Genomic DNA, 22,102 nt, shown 5'->3' with positions numbered 1-22,102 from the left:
AGAGAAGGTCGGTAATGTCTTTCGCGTTTTGAACGCTTTTCGAGATTCTTTTTTGCGTTTCATTCATTGAAATTCTGAAATAAAAACAAAAAGACAAAAGTATTCAACTCCTAAGCAAAAGTTATGAAGCTTAAGACTTACAATAATTGTAACCAGCAAGTTAAAAAGAATTTCTTCGATTTGCCAAGCACGGAAGTTTACGAATCGATTTAATTCCATTACTTTTCTAAGAGAAATTGAAAACTTACGATTAGAAAGAGAACGAACTTTTTTGAAAAAGGGTTGGAATTTTTTAAAAAAAAATCTGTCGCGAACAGATAATTTAGCAAAGGTTCAATAACCAGAAACAATAGACCCCTTTATTCTAATTTTCTATGAACGTTTGAGATCTTTTGCGCTATTTGGATCTGATTAAATGCCAACAAGCAGTAAAGGAGTTTTGTAGAGGTTTGTAACAAGCGGAGTCAGAAGTAATGGGCATATGACAGATATAGCTGAAAACCTTGATTACTGTATCAAAAAGTATGCGACAATATTGTAGACAGAGAACTTGTGGTATCCACGGGGAGCCTCAAATTGAAAAAAAAACACAGATTTCAAACTTCAATGAAAGAAAGCAGGTTTTGCGACACTTGCGGAAACTCAAAACTGCATATACTCAGTTTGAAATTTTTCTTTTCAAACACTGGTTTCAAAAAATTAGTCTCTTTAACGATATCATTAAAACTAAATGAATTTACAAGATGCATCGCTACCAATGAAAAGTATTTGAGTACCTTGCAATATCCGCGGGTTAGCTCAGGTTGAACAAACTTTCAAATAATTAGAAAGAAAACTAAAAGTTCAAAATATCTTCTCAGCAGAGAAACTTGAAAAAAAGATTAAAAAAGTTAAAACAAAACTGAAAAAAGCTCTCCTCAGCCGTTGTTTGCATGCATTCCTTTTTTTACTTGAAAAGTCATCCTCAAATGTAGCAATAAAATCTTTTCAAAGATTAAACGGAAACGTTTTGAGGGTTAATAAGCTTCAAACGATGTAAAATGCAATCTTCACAAACACATAATGTTTGAGCAAGACATCGTATATGATTACAGGCGCATGTTTATACTAAAAATCATGTGAAAAGTATGTGTTTTACAAAATGAAAACATCGGTAAAGAAAAAATCGACCAACTACAGCTTTATCTGAGTACATAAGATTGTGAACCAATAATTATCGCACTAACAAAAACATAGGTAAAAACGGAATCGAAAAAAGAATGCCTCATCTAACATACGGGAAAGTCAAAGGCGAGATATGAGAGATGAAGCTTTTGGTTCAAAAAGGCACTAAATCTAAGCGCATCAATGGTTTTACTTAAGTCGAGTAACAATTTTTGACTATCAGAATTAACTCGAAAAAAAAAAACAATTTTACTTTCACGGTGTTTTATTTGAGTCTTGAACTAAAATTGATTAGTTCAATTCAGAGCCTGGAAATTTACTTGGATTTAAATTATGTAGGTGCCGATGATAAACACATTCTCTGCAGAGACTTCAATCGTGAACATTTAAAACCGCAAATTATAAAAGTATGCAAAGACTGTCTAAATGATTATATTTTAAATTTTCCAAACCAACAGCAACCCACCAAACAGATGGGTCAAAGAAATGCATAGATACTCAAATTTTGCTATAGTTCGGTCCCAATTAGTATAACCCAATTAGTACCTATTTATGTCAAATTCAGCTAATACTGCGCTATGGAGTCATAATGAATGCACAGCCAATGAAACATCTTAACAAAAACTTGAAAAGAAGCAAAACCAAAATCTGAGAATAATGTTAAAAAAATGAAGATATCAGTTGGTAACCTACTCTAAAGAAACATACAAGGTATGCTCAGTGAAAGATTTGCAATTTTATGAGCTTTTCAAAACAGGAGTTGAGCTTTTACGTAAAATTGTGACACTGAATTTCAAAAAAAGAGCAATTTCGGACTCAAAGATTGAGATATTGCAATATAGAAGTGTTAAAAAATCGAACCAACGAATAATTTCACCATCAAAATCCTCAGAGCAAACTTGTACAAATTAGAAAACTAGTTCAATTTATACAAATTTTCTGCAGACATTTCTGATACAGCCAGTAATCTTAAAGATTCAAAGAAGTAAGAACTTTAAAGTCGATTTAAAACTTATACTATGATTTACACGATAACACATCACAATTAAAGAAATGATAGATCTTTTTTTCTAAAACTTGGACTGTAGGGTTGAGACAACTAATAGTACCTTATAGTTGAAACTTATTAGTACCTAGAAATATGAAATTGTACTGCTTATTTAAAGCGTCACTTGACTAGGCCTATCAGGCTTTTTGATGTCCTTCCATATCAATATTATTAAAAATGACTTATGTCTATTGAATAACCTCACTTCTGATATGAAAACAATTACTATTATTATGATTATTATGCGGCTTTTAAAAGGTTACATTTCTTCCAAATCGGGTCTCAATTGGCAAATTTATTTGGGCTTTCTAGCTTTTGGTAGTCCGTTTTTGAGTCAAACTTTTTCGCGATTTCCTGAGTGACTGAATCAGTAGAATTTAAAATTGTATGACGTTTCCTCAATGACATTTGATCACACGCCCCATTTTGTTTACATGTATCAGATTACAGCCCTTCGGATGTTATTCCGACTCTCAAAAAACCTTAAATAGCCTGTGCTGAGAAAAATTGATCTGAAACTTTTCGATTTTTAGACTGAAACTTGATGGCACTCAGCTCAATTGATGGCGCTAACTTGAATCTACTGCAATATCCTCGACATTTCAAGTATAACTAGCTTTCACTCTGCAAGTTCCTACCTTATTTAACCGGAAAAACTTTTTTCAAATGGTTGCTGTCGGAACATTCCTTACTTCTTGTGCGGCAACTGGCTATACTTGTTCAATTCGTATTTGTTGGTTATTTTGACTGTTTTCGATTATATTGATCTTCCGGCAAGGCATGATGTAAATGTACGCAGTTAATAGCCGGTAAATGGACAGAAGGAAAGCGGCAAGATATTACTCATGGCCGTGGTTGGTTTGAGCTCAGGTATGGTGCTTTTCTTTTCTTTCTTGCCATGGTCAAGCAACATTAAAAGCTAGGAAAGTTCTTTGGGCATGTAATCATTAACAGTTTTAATAAACTTAGGCGGTGAGAAGTTGATATATTTCGTTTCGATCATGAGTGCACTCTGAATTCCCTATCGGATATACCTTCCACATCTAATTATTTCTTCTACACTTTGAAATAATTGATTTTATCCAGACAGGGAGGCTCCCCAAGAGAAGAAAACAAAATTCAATCAATCTACCTCGATCAATATCATGATCTAAAAGCCGCATGCCGAATTTCTAGGTTTAAATAATTCACGTCGGTGGGAAATTCAGGCGGCCCTAATAACACATGCTCCCTCCTGTGTTTAAAGTATATCAACTCGAACTCATCCCTTTCGTACTAAGTAACAGTAAGCAAATATATGGAGGCGTCAATAAGGAGCAATATTTGCTGCTTTTCGTTGAGCTAAAAAAAGCTGATTGAAAACTAAACGCAGCACTGGCAAAAATATTCATTTTTACATGAACTTATATAGGAAAAAAGCATGAAATGACTAGCAAGAAGCATTATATCTCCAAAAACAACAACAATCCAGTCGAAAGAAGCTCCACAGAGAAAACCATTTAAATTTAGGAGCAAAAGATATCGACTCATCTTTCATCCCACCAACGTAGGGCGTATTCATTGGTTTTGTAAGGTTTATATGAAGACCAAGTCTGTTTACAATAGTGATAAAGTTCTATTCCAAATCGACTTTTTCCGTTATACTCCCCTAGGATAGTGAAGAAAACATTTAAGCCCACCGACAGTAAATTTTTTCAATTGAGGAAGGGCCAATAACTTGCCGGCGAGTTATATTTTAAGTGTGAAAAAATCAAAACCAAAAACATGGCAAGTTTATTGCTGTAGAAGTAGCACATATCTCTCCGACCAAAGGAATTCAATGCTCAATATTTTGTTGAAAAAGAAACCTTTTCTTAACTTTTTCATGTTGTTTTCAGTATTTACAAGCAAGCTAGTGCTGAGTCAAATTATCTGGACGAAAAGCATAAAAGTTGAAATTTAAACCTCGTTTTTCTCAAATTGGGTTGATATTAAGTGAAAAATCATCAAGTCTAAACTTGTTTAAATTTTTAGCAGAAATGGTGCAATTTGCTTCGCATTCGGGCCAAAATTTTACCCCAAAAATTGATTATTTTTGGCTGTTCACTCAATCAGAAATTACGCTATTACTACCGGGTGAATTACTGCCTAACCTGAGCCTCGTACATAGCCCAACAAAGTTTAAGAAGAGTACAATCTCCAAAACATAGCGCGACACGTTTGAAAAAAATGTTATACACGGAAGCGAAGCTGAGCTTCGCATATCTTGCGATACACAAAGCCACCCAATCGAAAAACATATTAACACAACGCCAAAAAACAAAATTCGAAATTTTTAAATGTTTATTTAAACTGACCCTCATTTTGATGAAAACCTGTGGCAGATTAGAATAGCCAGTTTTGAACTAGCTTGAGAAACTTCGTATCACTCTACACATTGCGCTAATATAGTCAGCGGAAAAAGACCAGTTGGAAATAATTTCTAAAAAATAAGTTCAAGAAAAATTTTTTGAAAATAGAACTTGAAAAAGTTGAAAAACTACAGCTACAAGAACTTCATGGTGGTATCGGATGAAGTTAAAGAACAGCCTTAAAAGCAACTAGCGTTTACCGCACCTCCGGTGCTTCGAATTTTCAACAACTCAAAAAACTATTCTTTGAGTGTACTCTGACAGCACCCAATTACAGGGGTCGTAATTAAACATTTTGCAGTTTTTTCAAGTTTTTTAAACAAACTTTGAAGAATCATAAAATTTTGCGAAAAGTTCTTCGAAAAATTTAAAATGAACTAAGAAACGTCACATCTGGGAACCTGAAAGCAATTGAACAGTCGCATTTGGACGCACGATTTTAAACTCCTGAGAGTACCCATACAGTACCCAACTACAACGTTGGGAAATTCAAATTTTGAGTTTCACCTTAACTTTTCTAAAAGAGGTATTTTTTTGATAACCAGAAAAAATTCACAGTTCGAAAACTACCAAAAATTGAGCAGTCTTTTTTGAGTGGAATATTCGCAAGCTTTCAAATTACACAACTACAGGGTTGGGAATTTCACTTTAACGAATTAATTTGTAATTTGAGTTTTCTGAAAATTTCTAAAAGAATCACAAAAATCGTCTTCTCTCTTAAACAAAAATGAATTGGGCATTCTTAATTGCAGGCCGAATTTGCAATCCCTCAGATTACTCTGACAGCCCCCCAAATACAGATTAAAAACTTCAAACTTTGAAAAAAAATTTGATTTAATTTTCAAGAAAATTTTTTTCAAAAAATCACAAAAAACGACATATCTGGAAAACTGCAAGATTTTGAGCAGTTCTATCCAGAGGCAAGATTCGCAACCACTGAGAGTACTCTCAAAGATTCCAATAACAGGATTGATATCTTCAAAGTTTCGGAGAAAATCATAAAAAACGTCATATCTTGAGAACTACAAAGATTTGAGCAGTCATATTGGGAGGCAAGAATCGCAACTCCTGAGAGTAACCTGACAGAGCCTCGCTACAGAGATAAGAATTTCAAGTTTTGCGAAATTAGTTATACCTAAATTTTCTTAAAAAATTTGGAAAAAATCCTACAAAAACATCATATCTCGAAAACTACAAGGATTTGAGAAGTGAGAATTGGAGGAAAGATTCGCAACCCCGGAGAGTATCCTGACAGCGCCCAACTACAGGGCGAGCATTTTAAAATCAAATTTTCTAGAAATTTTTGAAAAATCTCGAAAATTGCCTATCTCGTAAACTAAAAGGATTTGGCTATTCATATATGGAGGCCAGAATCGCAAAACCTAGGAAAACTCAGACAATATCCTACTATTGGGTTGTTAATTTCAAACTTGATGAAATAATCACTGAATTTAAACTGGAAAATCGAGAAAAACATTAACCATTCAAATATGCAATCTAGCTTGAACGTGAAAAAATTCTGTTGTTAAACATGCAAAAATAATACGTTGAAAAAGCTCAAACACGGCGAGATAGTGACGCCCGCATTTGAATATATAATAGATAATCGGAGAAAGTTAAAAAAGTAAGCGACGGGTAGACAGACATGATCAAAATAATTAAAAAAGCAGGTACACAGATAGACAGACTGACTTAATTTGGCCTTGAAACAAAAATACTGAGAACTTAATGACCTTGCGAAAAACTAATTGAAAAAAATCTTCTTAAGCATTGCAATATATGATATAGTTTAAGCATGAAAAAATTCTTTCGTTAAACATTTAAATTTTTATGCTTAAACATGGGAGATAGCTGTCACTAGCATTTAAATATACTATAGATGGGAAAATATTCACAGAGCGGTGGAAAATCACAACCGTTATTTGCATCATCTCGTCCAAGCTGTCAAACGACGCAAGGAAAGCAAAGCTACGGTTGTGATGTCTGATTTCGTCTATGCCGTATGTGCGGAACATCAGACTGAGGGACGGTTTTGGTTTCATAGCCTAAGCTATGAGCCAAGGTCTACACTAGTCATCAGGAGCGAGCTCGACTGACTGATGTGGTAAAGGGCTGGTCCAACCTGAAGAAGGCAGAAGCCTTGACAGGATTGGACCGGAGTGGATGAGCAGTAAGTATAGAAATGTTTTGGGGAAACTGAAAGAGGTGATCGCTATCGTGTGGGTTGTTGAAGCACTTTGAACATTTGCTGGGGACACTTGGGTCAAGTCTGTTTAAGCAGGGGGGAGTAGCCGGAGCGTATTTGAGCTAGAATGGAACTAGCCTTGCCTTTGGGTGATAATTCAGTTGAGGATATAAGTGAGTATTTGTCAGCCAGTATTTTAGGTATGGGGACAGTTGCAATATAGTTAGAAAACCCTCGTGTGAGGAGTAATTATGTACATGGAGTTTGGCTCCCTTGTCGATGTACTCATTACGGTCGATCAAGTCAGTCGAGAGACCCAAGCTGTGGCTTTGAAAAGCGTAGGGCTAGTATTGTCTTCTGGGTCAGCTGAGTAGATGGCAATTTGCATACTATTGAGAAGAGAGTAGGTTCAAGTGGTGTTTTACGGAAAAGATAAGGCATTCAGAAACAAGGTCTTCGATTTGGTTATTTTCTTCCATCCAGTTACAGAGCGGAGGGCGGTGTTTTAAAGTCTTCGGATAGAGGTAGGTTGTGCCTGTTGAGTGTTACCACACTGTAGCAGCGTACCGAGGACGGTCTAATCATAGCTTTGTGCGTAATTAGAAGCGTTTCCTTACTTTGGCCGCAGTTGGTACCAACTAGCGCTTTCAGGACTGAGCTACGCTTCTTGCTTGTCTTAGCTTGAGTCTTGCCGTGTAGTGAGTTTTCCATGAATTCAATAAGCTGAGTCCTAAGTAGAATTTTGAAGTAGTGGTCCAGTGGGAGCAGAGTGTTCTGAATTTTGACTTGGGGTTGAGTGTTTTTTAGCTTTTTAGTCAGGTGAGAATCGAGGTACTGAGCATTTGGAGGGGAGAGTTCTAAGTTGAGATTGTCGCAGGAGATGTAGGTAAGCGGAGGGGAAGATAGAGTTTTGATATTGATGTATTGGGTGTAGAAACTAAAGTCGTCCGCAGAAGATATAATGGATAAATTTTTGGAGTGAGAGAAAAATCACGGACAATAGTTGAAAAGTGTAGGCGACGAAACTGCGGTTTTAGGAACTCCTCTGCAGACTATTCTCGCTTTAGAGAGATCGTCGCTGAATATGTTTCTAGCCTGTCTGGCGCTCAGGTAATTGCATAGCCATCGGCTGATTGTGTCGGGCAGCGAGGAGTTAATCAGTTTATCAGTGAAGAAAGGGTGTTTCACGCAGTCGCAGGCTTTTGATAGCGGTAGCTGGTATGTCGTGGTATTTAGGGCTACGTGAACTGTTCTGTTAAGTGCTCTATTTCGATTGAAACCATGAGAAAATGAATTATCTAGGGAGGTTACGACGCTCTTAGTAGATAGCAGGGGCAGAAGCTTTGTTGGTGTGGCTTGGAAATTAGGTGCTGTTTAAAGAGAGGGATGAAGATTGCTTCAACAATTTTGATAACGGGGGCTGAGAAAGGAAACATGGCGAAAAAAATAGGACAGAGAGAAGTCTTTTAAGGATTTGACAAGGGGAAGTATGGTGGCTGCTTTCCAAATGGATTGAAGTTGCAAAGCGCTCAAAATAATATTTATGACTTTAGTTAGATAGTCTAGGGCAACTTCATTGAGATGTTTCAAATGAAATATTGTAAGTCCATCGAGACCAAAAGCTCGCCATTCTTATGCGTTTCTCCACTTCTTCAGAATAAAAACAGGCGAATCTGCTAAGGCGAGTCATTTAGCGTTACTCTAGATCTTAGGATTTCGTTTGGAGGTTTGTGTGTGTGTGTGTGTGTGTGTGTGTGTGTGTGTGTGTGTGTGCGTGTGTGCGTTAATGCGGGTGAGTTGAAAGTTAAGCTTTTGAGGACGGTGTGTCGAGGTCCTGGGAACTGAAAAGTATGTTATGGTTTTAGTCTTTAGGGCGTGACTCGTCCAATGAGTGAACTATTCGTCAATATTCACTAGCCTTGGTTTTATGGTTACTCAAGTCATGAACTCGCGCAAAGTTTTTTCCCTGTTAGCATAACAAACTTTGCCATTTTCTGTTCAGGGCAGTAATGTTTGTTTTGCTGGGCTCAGTTAACCTAGTTTGGTCGCGTTGTTTAATGAAGTCTTTGGCTTCATTAGGAATGCAGACTTCGGCAAATTTGCGCCGGCCGCAGGGGATATGCTCTGCTAGTTGGAGGATCGCGTCCCAAAAGACTATCTCGCCTTTGTAAACATTGTTAGTTTCCTCTATATGAGAGAGTATCTCATCCGTTTCAGCTGCGAAATTATCTCAATCAGCTTATTGAAAATTTATTTGGGGGATAGTCGGGTGGGAGGGTTAGAGTCGATTGAGATTAAGACAGGTAGGTGCACTGAGCTTAGAGTAGTTTGTGGCGCAAAATGTGGTAGTAGTCTGTGATGCGAGGGTGATGTCTGGGGATGAGGTTTGTGGTGAAGTGGTTTAGCGGATTAGTTCTTCCGAGTTGAGAAGGATATAGGTGCAGCTCATTATTTTGTATGTTATCAGAAGTCCGCTATCGTCTTGGAAATCCAGATGGACAGTGGGCGTTGGCGTCACCGAGTACTAGTCTTCTGAGTCAAGTTGTAGGTAATTTATAGATCCTTGGTAGCCTTCGAGGCACGAGGATCGCGGAGGTATGTAGAAGTTAGTCAAGGAGATTTTTCCATCTTTGGTGATGATTTTTATTGTCTGGGATTCCAAAGGAGTCGGGAGTATAGTTCGTAGGGGATATCTTTGACTATTGCCAAGAGGAGTCTTCTACTTTCCTTTTCGCTGTCATTGCAGACAATATAATAGTTACCACGAAGCGAGTATTGCTGTTGAATTGTGCTTGGTTTCGTGCAAGAGCAGCAATAGGGGGTCTTACTTGTTTCTGTCGAGAGTAAAATTACGTGCCTTACTACCGAAGCCGTTGCAATTACATTGCAATAAATGAAGACGGTTAGAAGAATCATGAGGGATGATAGAGTTACGTGAGCGGTTTCTCGGGGTATTTCGAGTGGGGGTTTTAGTTGTGTCGGTGGGTGTAGGTGTTCGGGGAATTGAAGTTCTTTTGGGGGGGGGGGGGAGAGTGATGGGCTTTTGGACCGGTGTTCAGGTTGATGTGGAGTGTCTTAGGTTGTGAGAGGGATATGGTATGCAGGTGAGTGTGATGTGAGTAGTCTAGTATGAGTTAAGTATGCGATGAGTCGATGAGTGGTGTTGGGTGTAGAATGAAAGGCGGGTAGGTATTTTTGGATAGTAGTTATTAGTATTAACAGTTTGGGCAGCAGAAGTGTGTGTTGTTGATTAATTGAGTTAGGACCGATGCATTTCAAATGGATCCAGCCGCAGCAGTGACCTAATCTGTAGTGAGAGCGGCGGATCAGACCATTACATGGCTCGGTTTTTAGCCGCGGGCGCCTGGGTTTGACTCGATTCTGGACATTATGTAGTAGTAAGAGGAGTGTCCAAGCCGGTCCTGAACATCCTCTTACCGAAAACGATGAAGTTTTTCAGTCGCACTGGTCCTCTTCAGGATAAGAGGGGAGTGAAGACATTTGCAAAGTTCTCTTTGCCAGTTTCATTTCTTGGAAGCGCCTTCTCCGGCCGGAGCACACAATCGCATTCGCACAGCTTGTTAGAATAAAAAATCAAAGCAAGAAATTTGCTGGAAATTTTTAGTTAGCTCGTTTTAGAAATGAAAATATTGACAAAAATCAGACAAGAACTATTCCGGTACTATTTACCCTTGGAGTTAATCAAGCTGAGCTTGTTGGTAATTTATAGATCCTTGGTAGCCTTCGAGGCACGAGGATCGCGGAGGTATGTAAAAGTTAATCGGAGATTTTTCCATCTTTGGTGATGATTTTTTTGTCTGGGATTCCAAAGGAGTCGGGAGTCTAGTTCGTAGGGGATATCTTTGACTATTGCCAAAAGGAGTCTTCTACTTTCCTTTTCGCTGTCATTGCTGACAATATAATAGTTACCACGAAGCGAGTATTGCTGTTGAATTGCGCTTGGCTTCGTGCAAGAGCATCAGGGGGTCTTACTTGTTTTTCAGTCGAGAGTAAACTTACGTGCCTTAGCACCGAAGCCGTTGCAATTTTATTGCAATAAATGAAGACGGTTATAAGAATCATGAGGGATGATAGAGTTACGTGAGCGGTTTCTCGGGGTATTTCGAGTGGGGGTTTTAGTTGTGTCGGTGAGTGTAGGGGTTCGGGGAATTGAAGTTCTTTTGGGGGGGGGGGGGGGATGATGGTCTTTTGGACCGGTGTTCAGGTTGACGTGGAGTGTCTTACGTTGGGAGATGGATATGGTATGCAGGTGAGTGTGATGTGAGTAGTCTAGTATGAGTAAGTAGGCGATGAGTTGTGTTGGGTGTAGAATGAAAGGCGGGTAGGTATTTTTGGATAGTAGTTATTAGTATTAACAGTTTGGGCAGCAGAAGTGTGTGTTGTTGATTAAGTGAGTTAGTGCCGATGCATTTCAAATGGATCCAGTCGCAGCGGTGACCTAATCTGTAGTGAGAGCGGCGGATCGGACCATTACATGGCTCGGTTTTTAACCGCCGGCGCCTGGGTTTGAATCGATTCTGGACATTATGTAGTAGTAATAGGAGTGTCCAAGCCGGTCCTGAACATCCTCTTACCGAAAACGATTCATTTTTTCAGGAGGGGAGTTAAGACATTTGCAAAGTTGTCTTTGCCAGTTTCATTTCTTGGAAGCGCCTTCGCCGGCCGGAGCACACAATCGCATTCGTACAGCTTGTTAGAATAAAAAATCAAAGCAAGAAATTTGCTGGAAATTTTTAGTTAGCTCGTTTTAGAAATGAAAATATTGACAAAAATCAGACAAGAACTATTCCGGTACTATTTACCCTTGGAGTTAACCAAGCTGAGCTTGTTGGTAATTTTTAGATCCTTGGTAGCCTTCGAAGCACGAGGATCGCGGAGGTATGTAGAAGTTAGTCAGGGAGATTTTTCCATCTTTGGTGATGATTTTTTTTGTCTGGGATTCCAAAGGAGTCGGGAGTCTAGTTCGTAGGGGATAACTTTGACTATTGCCAAAAGGAGTCTTCTACTTTCCTTTTCGCTGTCATTGCTGACAATATAATAGTTACCACGAAGCGAGTATTGCTGTTGAATTGCGCTTGGTTTCGTGCAAGAGCATCAGGGAGTCTTACTTGTTTCTCAGTCGAGAGTAAACTTACGTGCCTTAGCACCGAAGCCGTTGCAATTACATTGCAATAAATGAAGACGGTTAGAAGAATCATGAGGGATGATAGAGTTACGTGAGCGGTTTCTCGGGGTATTTTGAGTGGGGGTTTTAGTTGTGTCGGTGAGTGTAGGTGTTCGGGGAATTGAATTTATTTTTTTTTGGGGGGGGGGGGGAATGATGGTCTTTTGGCCGGTGTTCAGGTTGATGTGGAGTGTCTTACGTTGGGAGATGGATATGGTATGCAGGTGAGTGTGATGCGAGTAGTCTAGTATGAGTAAGTAGGCGATGAGTCGATGAGTTGTGTTGGGTGTAGAATGAAAGTCTGGTAGGTATTTTTGGATAGTAGTTATTAGTATTAACAGTTTGGGCAGCAGAAGTGTGTGTTGTTGATTAATTGAGTTAGGGCCGATGCATTTCAAATGGATCCAGTCGCAGAAGTGACCTAATCTGTAGTGAGAGCGGCGGATCAGACCATTACATGGCTCGGTTTTTAACCGCCGGCGCCTGGGTTTGACTCAATTCTGGACATTATGTAGTAGTAAGAGGAGTGTCCAAGCCGGTCCTGAACATCCTCTTACCGAAAACGATGAAGTTTTTCAGTCGCACTGGTCCTCTTCAGAATAAGAGGGGAGTGAAGACATTTGCAAAGTTGTCTTTGCCAGTTTCATTTCTTCGAAGCGCCTTCTCCGGCTGGAGCACACAATCGCATTCGTACAGCTTGTTGGAATAAAAAATCAAAGCAAGAAATTTGCTGGCAATTTTTAGTTAGCTCGTTTTAGAAATGAAAATATTGACAAAAATCAGACAAGAACTATTCCGGTACTATTTACCCTTGGAGTTAATCAAGCTGAGCTTGTTGGTAATTTATAGATCCTTGGTAGCCTTCGAGGCACGAGGATCGCGGAGGTATGTAGAAGTTAGTCAGGGAGATTTTTCCATCTTTGGTGATGATTTTTTTGTCTGGGATTACAAAGGAGTCGGGAGTCTAGTTCGTAGGGGATAACTTTGACTATTGCCAAAAGGAGTCTTCTACTTTCCTTTTCGTTGTCATTGCTGACAATATAATAGTTACCACGAAGCGAGTATTGCTGTTGAATTGCGCTTGGTTTCGTGCAAGAGCATCAGGGAGTCTTACTTGTTTCTCAGTCGAGAGTAAACTTACGTGCCTTAGCACCGAAGCCGTTGCAATTTTATTGCAATAAATTAAGACGGTTAGAAGAATCATGAGGGATGATAGAGTTACGTGAGCGGTTTCTCGGGGTATTTCGAGCGGGGGTTTTAGTTGTGTCGGTGAGTGCAGGGGTTCGGGGAATTGAAGTTCTTTTTTGGGGGGGGGGGGAATGATGGTCTTTTGGACCGGTGTTCAGGTTGACGTGGAGTGTCTTACGTTGGGAGATGGATATGGTATGCAGGTGAGTGTGATGTGAGTAGTCTAGTATGAGTAAGTAGGCGATGAGTTGTGTTGGGTGTAGAATGAAAGGCGGGTAGGTATTTTTGGATAGTAGTTATTAGTATTAACAGTTTGGGCAGCAGAAGTGTGTGTTGTTGATTAATTGAGTTAGTGCCGATGCATTTCAAATGGATCCAGTCGCAGCGGTGACCTAATCTGTAGTGAGAGCGGCGGATCGGACCATTACATGGCTCGATTTTTAACCGCGGGCGCCTGAGTAGTCTAGTATGAGTAAGTAGGCGATGAGTCGATGAGTTGTGTTGGGTGTAGAATGAAAGGCGGGTTAGGTATTTTTGGATAGTAGTTATTAGTATTAACAGTTTGGGCAGCAGAAGTGTGTGTTGTTGATTAATTGAGTTAGGGCCGATGCATTTCAAATGGATCCAGTCGCAGCAGTGACCTAATCTGTAGTGAGAGCGGCGGATCAGACCATTACATGGCTCGGTTTTTAACCGCGGGCGCCTGGGTTTGACTCAATTCTGGACATTATGTAGTAGTAAGAGGAGTGTCCAAGCCGGTCCTGAACATCCTCTTACCGAAAACGATTCAGTTTTTCAGTCGCACTGGTCCTCTTCAGGATAAGAGGGGAGTGAAGACATTTGCAAAGTTGTCTTTGCCAGTTTCATTTCTTCGAAGCGCCTTCTCCGGCTGGAGCACACAATCGCATTCGTACAGCTTGTTAGAATAAAAAATCAAAGCAAGAAATTTGCTGGCAATTTTTAGTTAGCTCGTTTTAGAAATGAAAATATTGACAAAAATCAGACAAGAACTATTCCGGTACTATTTACCCTTGGATTTAATCAAGCTGAGCTTGTTGGTAATTTATAGATCCTTGGTAGCCTTCGAGGCACGAGGATCGCGGAGGTATGTAGAAATTAGTCAGGGAGATTTTTCCATCTTTGGTGATGATTTTTTTGTCTGGGACTCCAAAGGAGTCGGCAGTCTAGTTCGTAGGGGATAACTTTGACTATTGCCAAAAGGAGTCTTCTACTTTCCTTTTCGCTGTCATTGCTGACAATATAATAGTTACCACGAAGCGAGTATTGCTGTTAAATTGCGCTTGGTTTCGTGCAAGAGCATCAGGGAGTCTTACTTGTTTCTCAGTCGAGAGTAAACTTACGTGCCTTAGCACCGAAGCCGTTGCAACTTTATTGCAATAAATGAAGACGGTTAGAAGAATCATGAGGGATGATAGAGTTACGAGAGTGGTTTCTCGGGGTAATTCGAGTGGGGGTTTTAGTTGTGTTGGTGAGTGTAGGGGTTCGGGGAATTGAAGTTCTTTTTTTTGGGGGGGGGGGGGGGAATGATGGTCTTTTGGACCGGTGTTCAGGTTGACGTGGAGTGTCTTACGTTGGGAGATGGATATGGTATGGAGGTGAGTGTGATGTGAGTAGTCTAGTATGAGTAAGTAGGCGATGAGTTGTGTTGGGTGTAGAATGAAAGGCGGGTAGGTATTTTTGGATAGTAGTTATTAGTATTAACAGTTTGGGCAGCAGAAGTGTGTGTTGTTGATTAATTGAGTTAGTGCCGATTGATTTCAAATGGATCCAGTCGCAGCGGTGACCTAATCTGTAGTGAGAGCGGCGGATCGGACCATTACATGGCTCGGTGTTTAACCGCGGGCGCCTGGGTTTGAATCGATTCTGGAAATTATGCAGTAGTAAGAGGAGTGTCCAAGCCGGTCCTGAACATCCTCTTACCGAAAACGATTCACTTTTTCAGTCGCACTGGTCCTCTTCAGGATAAGAGGGGAGTGAAGACATTTGCAAAGTTGTCTTTGCCAGTTTCATTTCTTGGAAGCGCCTTCTCCGGCCGGAGCACACAATCGCATTCGTACAGCTTGTTAGAATAAAAAATCAAAGCAAGAAATTTGCTGGAAATTTTTAGTTAGCTCGTTTTAGAAATGAAAATACTGACAAAAATCAGACAAGAACTATTCCGGTACTATTTACCCTTGGAGTTAATCAAGCTGAGCTTGTTGGTAATTTATAGATCCTTGGTAGCCTTCGAGGCACGAGGATCGCGGAGGTATGTAGAAGTTAGTCAGGGAGATTTTTCCATCTTTGGTGATGATTTTTTTGTCTGGGATTCCAAAGGAGTCGGGAGTCTTGTTCGTAGGGGATAACTTTGACTATTGCCAAAAGGAGTCTTCTACTTTCCTTTTTGCTGTCATTGCTGACAATATAATAGTTACCACGAAGCGAGTATTGCTGTTGAATTGCGCTTGGTTTCGTGCAAGAGCATCAGGGGGTCTTAATTGTTTCTCAGTCGAGAGTAAACTTACGTGCCTTAGCACCGAAGCCGTTGCAATTACATTGCAATAAATGAAGACGGTTAGAAGAATCATGAGGGATGATAGAGTTACGTGAGCAGTTTCTCGGGGTATTTTGAGTGGGGTTTTAGTTGTGTCGGTGAGTGTAGGGGTTCGGGGAATTGAAGTTCTTTTTTTTTGGGGGGGGGGGGGGAATTATGGTCTTTTGGACCGGTGTTCAGGTTGATGTGGAGTGTCTTACGTTGGAAGATGGATATGGTATGCAGGTGAGTGTGATGCGAGTAGTCTAGTATGAGTAAGTAGGCGATGAGTCGATGAGTTGTGTTGGGGGTAGAATGAAAGGCGGGTAGGTATTTTTGGACAGTAGTTATTAGTATTAACAGTTTGGGCAGCAGAAGTGTGTGTTGTTGATTAATTGAGTTAGGGCCGATGCATTTCAAATGGATCCAGTCGCAGCAGTGACCTAATCTGTAGTGAGAGCGGTGGATCAGATCATTACATGGCTCGGTTTTTAACCGCGGGCGCCTGGGTTTGACTCAATTCTGGACATTATGTAGTAGTAAGAGGAGTGTCCAAGCCGGTCCTGAACATCCTCTTACCGAAAACTATTCAGTTTTTCAGTCGCACTGGTCCTCTTCAGGATAAGAGGGGAGTGAAGACATTTGCAAAGTTGTCTTTGCCAGTTTCATTTCTTCGAAGCGCCTTCTCCGGCTGGAGCACACAATCGCATTCGTACAGCTTGTTAGAATAAAAAATCAAAGCAAGAAATTTGCTGGCAATTTTTAGTTAGCTCGTTTTAGAAATGAAAATATTGACAAAAATCAGACAAGAACTATTCCGGTACTATTTACCCTTGGAGTTAATCAAGCTGAGCTTGTTGGTAATTTATAGATCCTTGGTAGCCTTCGAAGCACGAGGATCGCGGAGGTATGTAGAAGTTAGTCAGGGAGATTTTTCCATCTTTGGTGATGATTTTTTTGTCTGGGATTCCAAAGGAGTCGGGAGTTTAGTTCGTAGGGGATAACTTTGACTATTGCCAAAAGGAGTCTTCTACTTTCCATTTCGCTGTCATTGCTGACAATATAATAATTACCACGAAGCGAGTATTGCTGTTGAATTGCGCTTGGTTTCGTGCAAGAGCATCAGGGAGTCTTACTTGTTTCTCAGTCGAGAGTAAACTTACGTGCCTTAGCACCGAAGCCGTTGCAATTTTATTGCAATAAATGAAGACGGTTAGAAGAATCATGAGGGATGATAGAGTTACGTGAGCGGTTTCTCGGGGTATTTCGAGTGGGGGTTTTAGTTGTGTCGGTGAGTGTAGGGGTTCGGGGAATTGAAGTTCTTTTTTTGGGGGGGGGGGGATGATGGTCTTTTGGACCGGTGTTCAGGTTGACGTGGAGTGCCTTACGTTGGGAGATGGATATGGTATGCAGGTGAGTGTGATGTGAGTAGTCTAGTATGAGTAAGTAGGCGATGAGTTGTGTTGGGTGTAGAATGAAAGGCGGGTAGGTATTTTTGGATAGTAGTTATAAGTATTAACAGTTTGGGCAGCAGAAGTGTGTGTTGTTGATTAATTGAGTTAGGGCCGATGCATTTCAAATGGATCCAGTCGCAGCAGTGACCTAATCTGTAGTGAGAGCGGCGGATCAGACCATTACATGGCTCGGTTTTTAACCGCCGGCGCCTGGGTTTGACTCAATTCTGGACATTATGTAGTAGTAAGAGGAGTGTCCAAGCCGGTCCTGAACATCCTCTTACCGAAAACGATTCAGTTTTTCAGTCGCACTGGTCCTCTTCAGGATAAAAGGGGAGTGAAGACATTTGCAAAGTTGTCTTTGCCAGTTTCATTTCTTCGAAGCGCCTTCTCCGGCTGGAGCACACAATCGCATTCGTACAGCTTGTTAGAATAAAAAATCAAAGCAAGAAATTTGCTGGAAATTTTTAGTTAGCTCGTTTTAGAAATGAAAATATTGACAAAAATCAGACAAGAACTATGCCGGTACTATTTACCCTTGGAGTTAATCAAGCTGAGCTTGTTGGTAATTTATAGATCCTAGGTAGCCTTCGAGGCACGAGGATCGCGGAGGTATGTAGAAGTTAGTCAGGGAGATTTTTCCATCTTTGGTGATGATTTTTTTGTCTGGGATTCCAAAGGAGTCGGGAGTCTAGTTCGTAGGGGATATCTTTGACTATTGCCAAAAGGAGTCTTCTACTTTCCTTTTCGCTGTCATTGCTGACAATATAATAGTTACCACGAAGCGAGTATTGCTGTTGAATTGCGCTTGGTTTCGTGCAAGAGCATCAGGGGGTCTTACTTGTTTCTGTCGAGAGTAAAATTACGTGCCTTACCACCGAAGCCGTTGCAATTACATTGCAATAAATGAAGACGGTTAGAAGAATCATGAGGGATGATAGAGTTACGTGAGCGGTTTCTCGGGGTATTTCGAGTGGGGGTTTTAGTTGTGTCGGTGAGTGTAGGGGTTCGGGGAATTGAAGTTCTTTTTTTGGGGGGGGGGGGGGGATGATGGTCTTTTGGACCGGTGTTCAGGTGGATGTGGAGTGTCTTACGTTGGGAGATGGATATGGTATGCAGGTGAGTGTGATGTGAGTAGTCTAGTATGAGTAAGTAGGCGATGAGTCGATGAGTTGTGTTGGGTGTAGAATGAAAGGCGGGTAGGTATTTCTGGATAGTAGTTATTAGTATTAACAGTTTGGGCAGCAGAAGTGTGTGTGTTGATTAATTGAGTTATGGCCGATGCATTTCAAATGGATCCAGCCGCAGCAGTGATATAATCTGTAGTGAGAGCGGCGGATCAGACCATTACATGGCTCGGTTTTTAACCGCCGGCGCCTGGGTTTGACTCGATTCAGACAAAAAATCAGACAAGAACTATTCCGGTACTATTTACCCTTGGAGTTATTCAAGCTGATCTTGTTGGTACCGTTGACTTTGAAGAAAAAAGTTCTCGAGAATTCAAGATTCAACATATTCTGTCAAGCTGAGAGTAATTTATTGAAAGTTGCGCTCGACAGGAAATGAAAGCATAGCATCGATGGCAAAAAATTCTGACTTTCTTTATATTAAAGACATAAGATGAAAAATGCCAGTTCTCCATCCAGTCACATAAAACTGCTTTGAATAGCGAATACTTTTGTTCTATAATGTTCAGATACTCCACATAAAAAAGCCACTCAATAGTTTATCGGGCAAGCTACGGGTTTCCACTTGGTAACGAAAACTGTCCGAGCGGTCCAAAACTGTCCAATTCTTTCAAAATTGGTTACGGTGGTAAAATTTATAACGAATGGACTAAATGTTACTACGTCATTTACAACAGTACAGCAAATTATGTGTTACCTAATTTTCTCGCCAATTTCGGGGGTAAACATTCTTACCTTGTAGAATGAGTCCATTGATAGGATGACGACCCAGTGCAGATCTAGTTCCTCTATTATTCTGGCAGCTACAGTGGTCTTCCCGCTGGCACTGCCACCTGACAAACCTATGATGAAGGCTTCCTTCATGTTGTTACCAGTCAGAGTGTACCTACAAACAATTGATCACGGTAGGAGGGTTTCCAATGTCATCCCAAAACTTTCAGAGAGATCGAAATATCGGAGGGTTCTCAATGCCTCCTGAGGTGAGAACGGCTATGGCCAAATGAATAACTCCCCTCACCCCACGAAAGCCTAGCAAGGAAAAGGGCCGGGGGCTTGTAAAAAACGTGCAAATAAAAGGAGCTGAGGAAGCCCTTTGCAATTTTTTCCAACACTCGTTATTTTTCTGCACACATTTTATATAAAAAGATCATTCACAGGCATCATAAAATCCTTTCTTATACGATAAAGACGGTATCGGCCACTATAACCCTCAATTCTGGTCGCTGAACTTTTCCATTCATGTTCCGACGACATTCGAATGGTCCAAAAATTGGAATGATTCGCAAGCTGACTTCAAAATTTTCAAAACCCTTTGTAGACCTGTGGAACTGTATTACTGTCAAACAAAGACCCGTTTGCATCAAAATATTTTTCTGTTCAAGCCCTAAATAAAAAACTTTAATTAAAAAGAGGTGTGCCAGGAACGTTATGTTCCTTAACTGAATAGAGCAGAGCACCGTATTTCGAAAGCCAAAAGAACAGTTATAATGAGATCATATTGAAATGCACCAAATGTACCAATTTAGCTGTATGCAACATTATCATTCCAACTTTCGAAGAAATGCCGAATATAATCCATAGGGTGGTTTTTTATATTCAGTCAAATTTCGGCCGTCGAAACAATAGCTTTTACCAAAAATTTTCTATACTCCATTGAATATATCGACTACCTGAGTTCAAATATAAAAAAAATAGTTGAATTTTTTGTAAAGCTCTGGAGATAACTTTTTGAAAATTTCTGGGGGTTTGAACATTACCAATTTGGCCATGCTCTGCACTAATTTATGCGCGCTGTAAAGATTTTATTTATACGAAAAACGCAAAATTATTTATTTATGCGTGGCTAATTATACCGCACTACCAAATCATCCCAAATTAAATTGAGACCATGCTCGCCATTTATGGGATATCAATGAATCACTTAGATTAAATGAAGCATTTAAACAACATGGTTATTTGTTTTCAGGGTGAAATTCAAGACATTAGTCAACTGTCAATAAAGCTTAGCTTTCACTAGCATGTTCATACCTTCTGCGATTCTAACATCCGAAAAATTCAGCTATCTGCTCTGACATGCAAATAAAATAAACAACTATTTCGTGAGGCATGAAAACCGCAAAGTCTAGTAGGAAAATAGAATACCAGTTTTTCAGGAACAATTAAATGCGCAAATGAAGTCTTGGGGTGCACAATAGAGCCATATATCCTTTTGCTAAAGAGATACAAAAGGGGGTACTGGTTTAGCCTAAGTGATGTTCAAATGGCTTTACCAGGGGGGTCTTCCTCTCGTGTAGATCTCTCTTTTTGTCGACTGTAATAAGGGAGGCCTCTCTTTCTCATTCGTGGAAAGGGCACGCTGTCTTTTGATCGGTGACATGCCTAAAACAATCAAATATGTTGTATAGTTGAATATTGAAAATCTACTTCAGTGAAATATTCTTAAATAAATAACTTCGGAAGTTCTTCAGAAGGTTCCTTAACTGATGTTGATAGCCGCTGCTTAAATTTTTTCTCGTTCTTTTGTTTGGTTATACTCATAATGTAATTAATTGATTAATTTTAAGGCCTCCCACTTCGAACTTCAAATTTGTCAATAAAATTTGCTGACGCGAATCAGCTATGCTCTTCAGATATTCTTCAAGCACTCAGTTTATAGTAATAAAAATGGAAAACAAGTTTTCGAGATTCATTAATTAGAAATATTCCCAATTATTATAAAGGCGAAGTGGAACATTGCAAAATTAATCAACAAAAATCTACAAGATCTACAAAAAACTTCTGAAAAAATTATATCCACCAAATTTTTCCAATTTAAGTATCTGATTAAATTCAGTTCGGGAGATCATGTCAAAAAAAAACATTAGGCAGTGTTAAGTTATCGTTCAGACAAAAATTACAAAGCGATTAATCAGACGGCAATACTTGGGTAAACGCCCCCGTCAGTAAAAATTTGTATCATACAAATTAAAGCTATAAAATTTTGAAACTCCTAGTTTTTACGGTGACTTATCTAATCTGACATAATTCAAAGCAAAAAAATTTTTTAAGGGAAGAAAATAATACTTTAATTATACAATACCAAAGCTGGTAAAACTAGCAACTACAAAATTAAACAAGGATAGCTGGTTGCTGTGCTAGTCGCGCAGAATGTTTCCGACCACATACGTAAAAAAACTTAAAAAATTTTTTTCATCAAATTAGTGTCGTATGACGATAGCATAGAAAGTAAGAGTTAGGCATAACCGACTAGAGTTGCCTTCACAAAATGAATAACAATCGAAAAACATTTCATTGCCAAGGAAGCGCTAAATGAAGGTTCCAAAACTAGTACATACCAGTTTTTCTAAGCCTAAATGTCCAATTGTCATGTATAACGAACGTTATTCGATCGCTTTGCTGGCTCAAAAATTTCGAACTGGTTTATCTGGACACAGGGACAACTGTTTGACAATTTTTTTATGTCGTTCGAATTTTTTAATGTCGACTAAAAGGGCTTTAAAATGAAAATCACTCGACCTATTCTGATGATTATTTGTGATACCGGATTTTACAGGAAAACAAAAAAATTACAAAACTACCAGAATACAAAGTTCCTACCCATTTTCAATGGTTGGAACAATAACGAAAATTATGAAGAAAAAACGTTTCGCTGCATAGCATCGGCCATATAAATACATTTTGCATAGTGAAAAAGACACAATGCGTATTGTTGAGCTTGGGGTTTCGTGAAAGCCTCCCTCATTTTACAACAGTTTTTTTAAAGACAGC

General features: G+C 39.6%; 1 protein-coding gene across 2 annotated transcripts in view; it reads right to left on the bottom strand.

Annotated features, from left to right (window-relative positions):
• Positions 1–22,102, bottom strand: part of LOC134844626 (uridine-cytidine kinase-like 1) — a 345,869-nt gene that overhangs the window by 9,528 nt on the left and 314,239 nt on the right. For both annotated transcript variants that reach the window (XM_063861405.1, XM_063861404.1), the window contains 2 exons: positions 20,605–20,713; positions 19,070–19,220 (listed from right to left, as the gene is read on the bottom strand). In XM_063861405.1, coding sequence (XP_063717475.1) covers positions 19,070–19,220; positions 20,605–20,713 — 260 coding nt within the window. The remainder of the gene's footprint in view (positions 1–19,069; positions 19,221–20,604; positions 20,714–22,102) is intronic.

The sequence above is a fragment of the Symsagittifera roscoffensis genome, chromosome 4 (genome assembly GCF_963678635.1).
Source record: "Symsagittifera roscoffensis chromosome 4, txSymRosc1.1, whole genome shotgun sequence".
Classification (NCBI taxonomy): domain Eukaryota; kingdom Metazoa; phylum Xenacoelomorpha; order Acoela; family Convolutidae; genus Symsagittifera; species Symsagittifera roscoffensis.
Note: the sequence above shows the minus strand (reverse complement) of the source record. Positions and strands in the feature narration are given on the sequence as shown.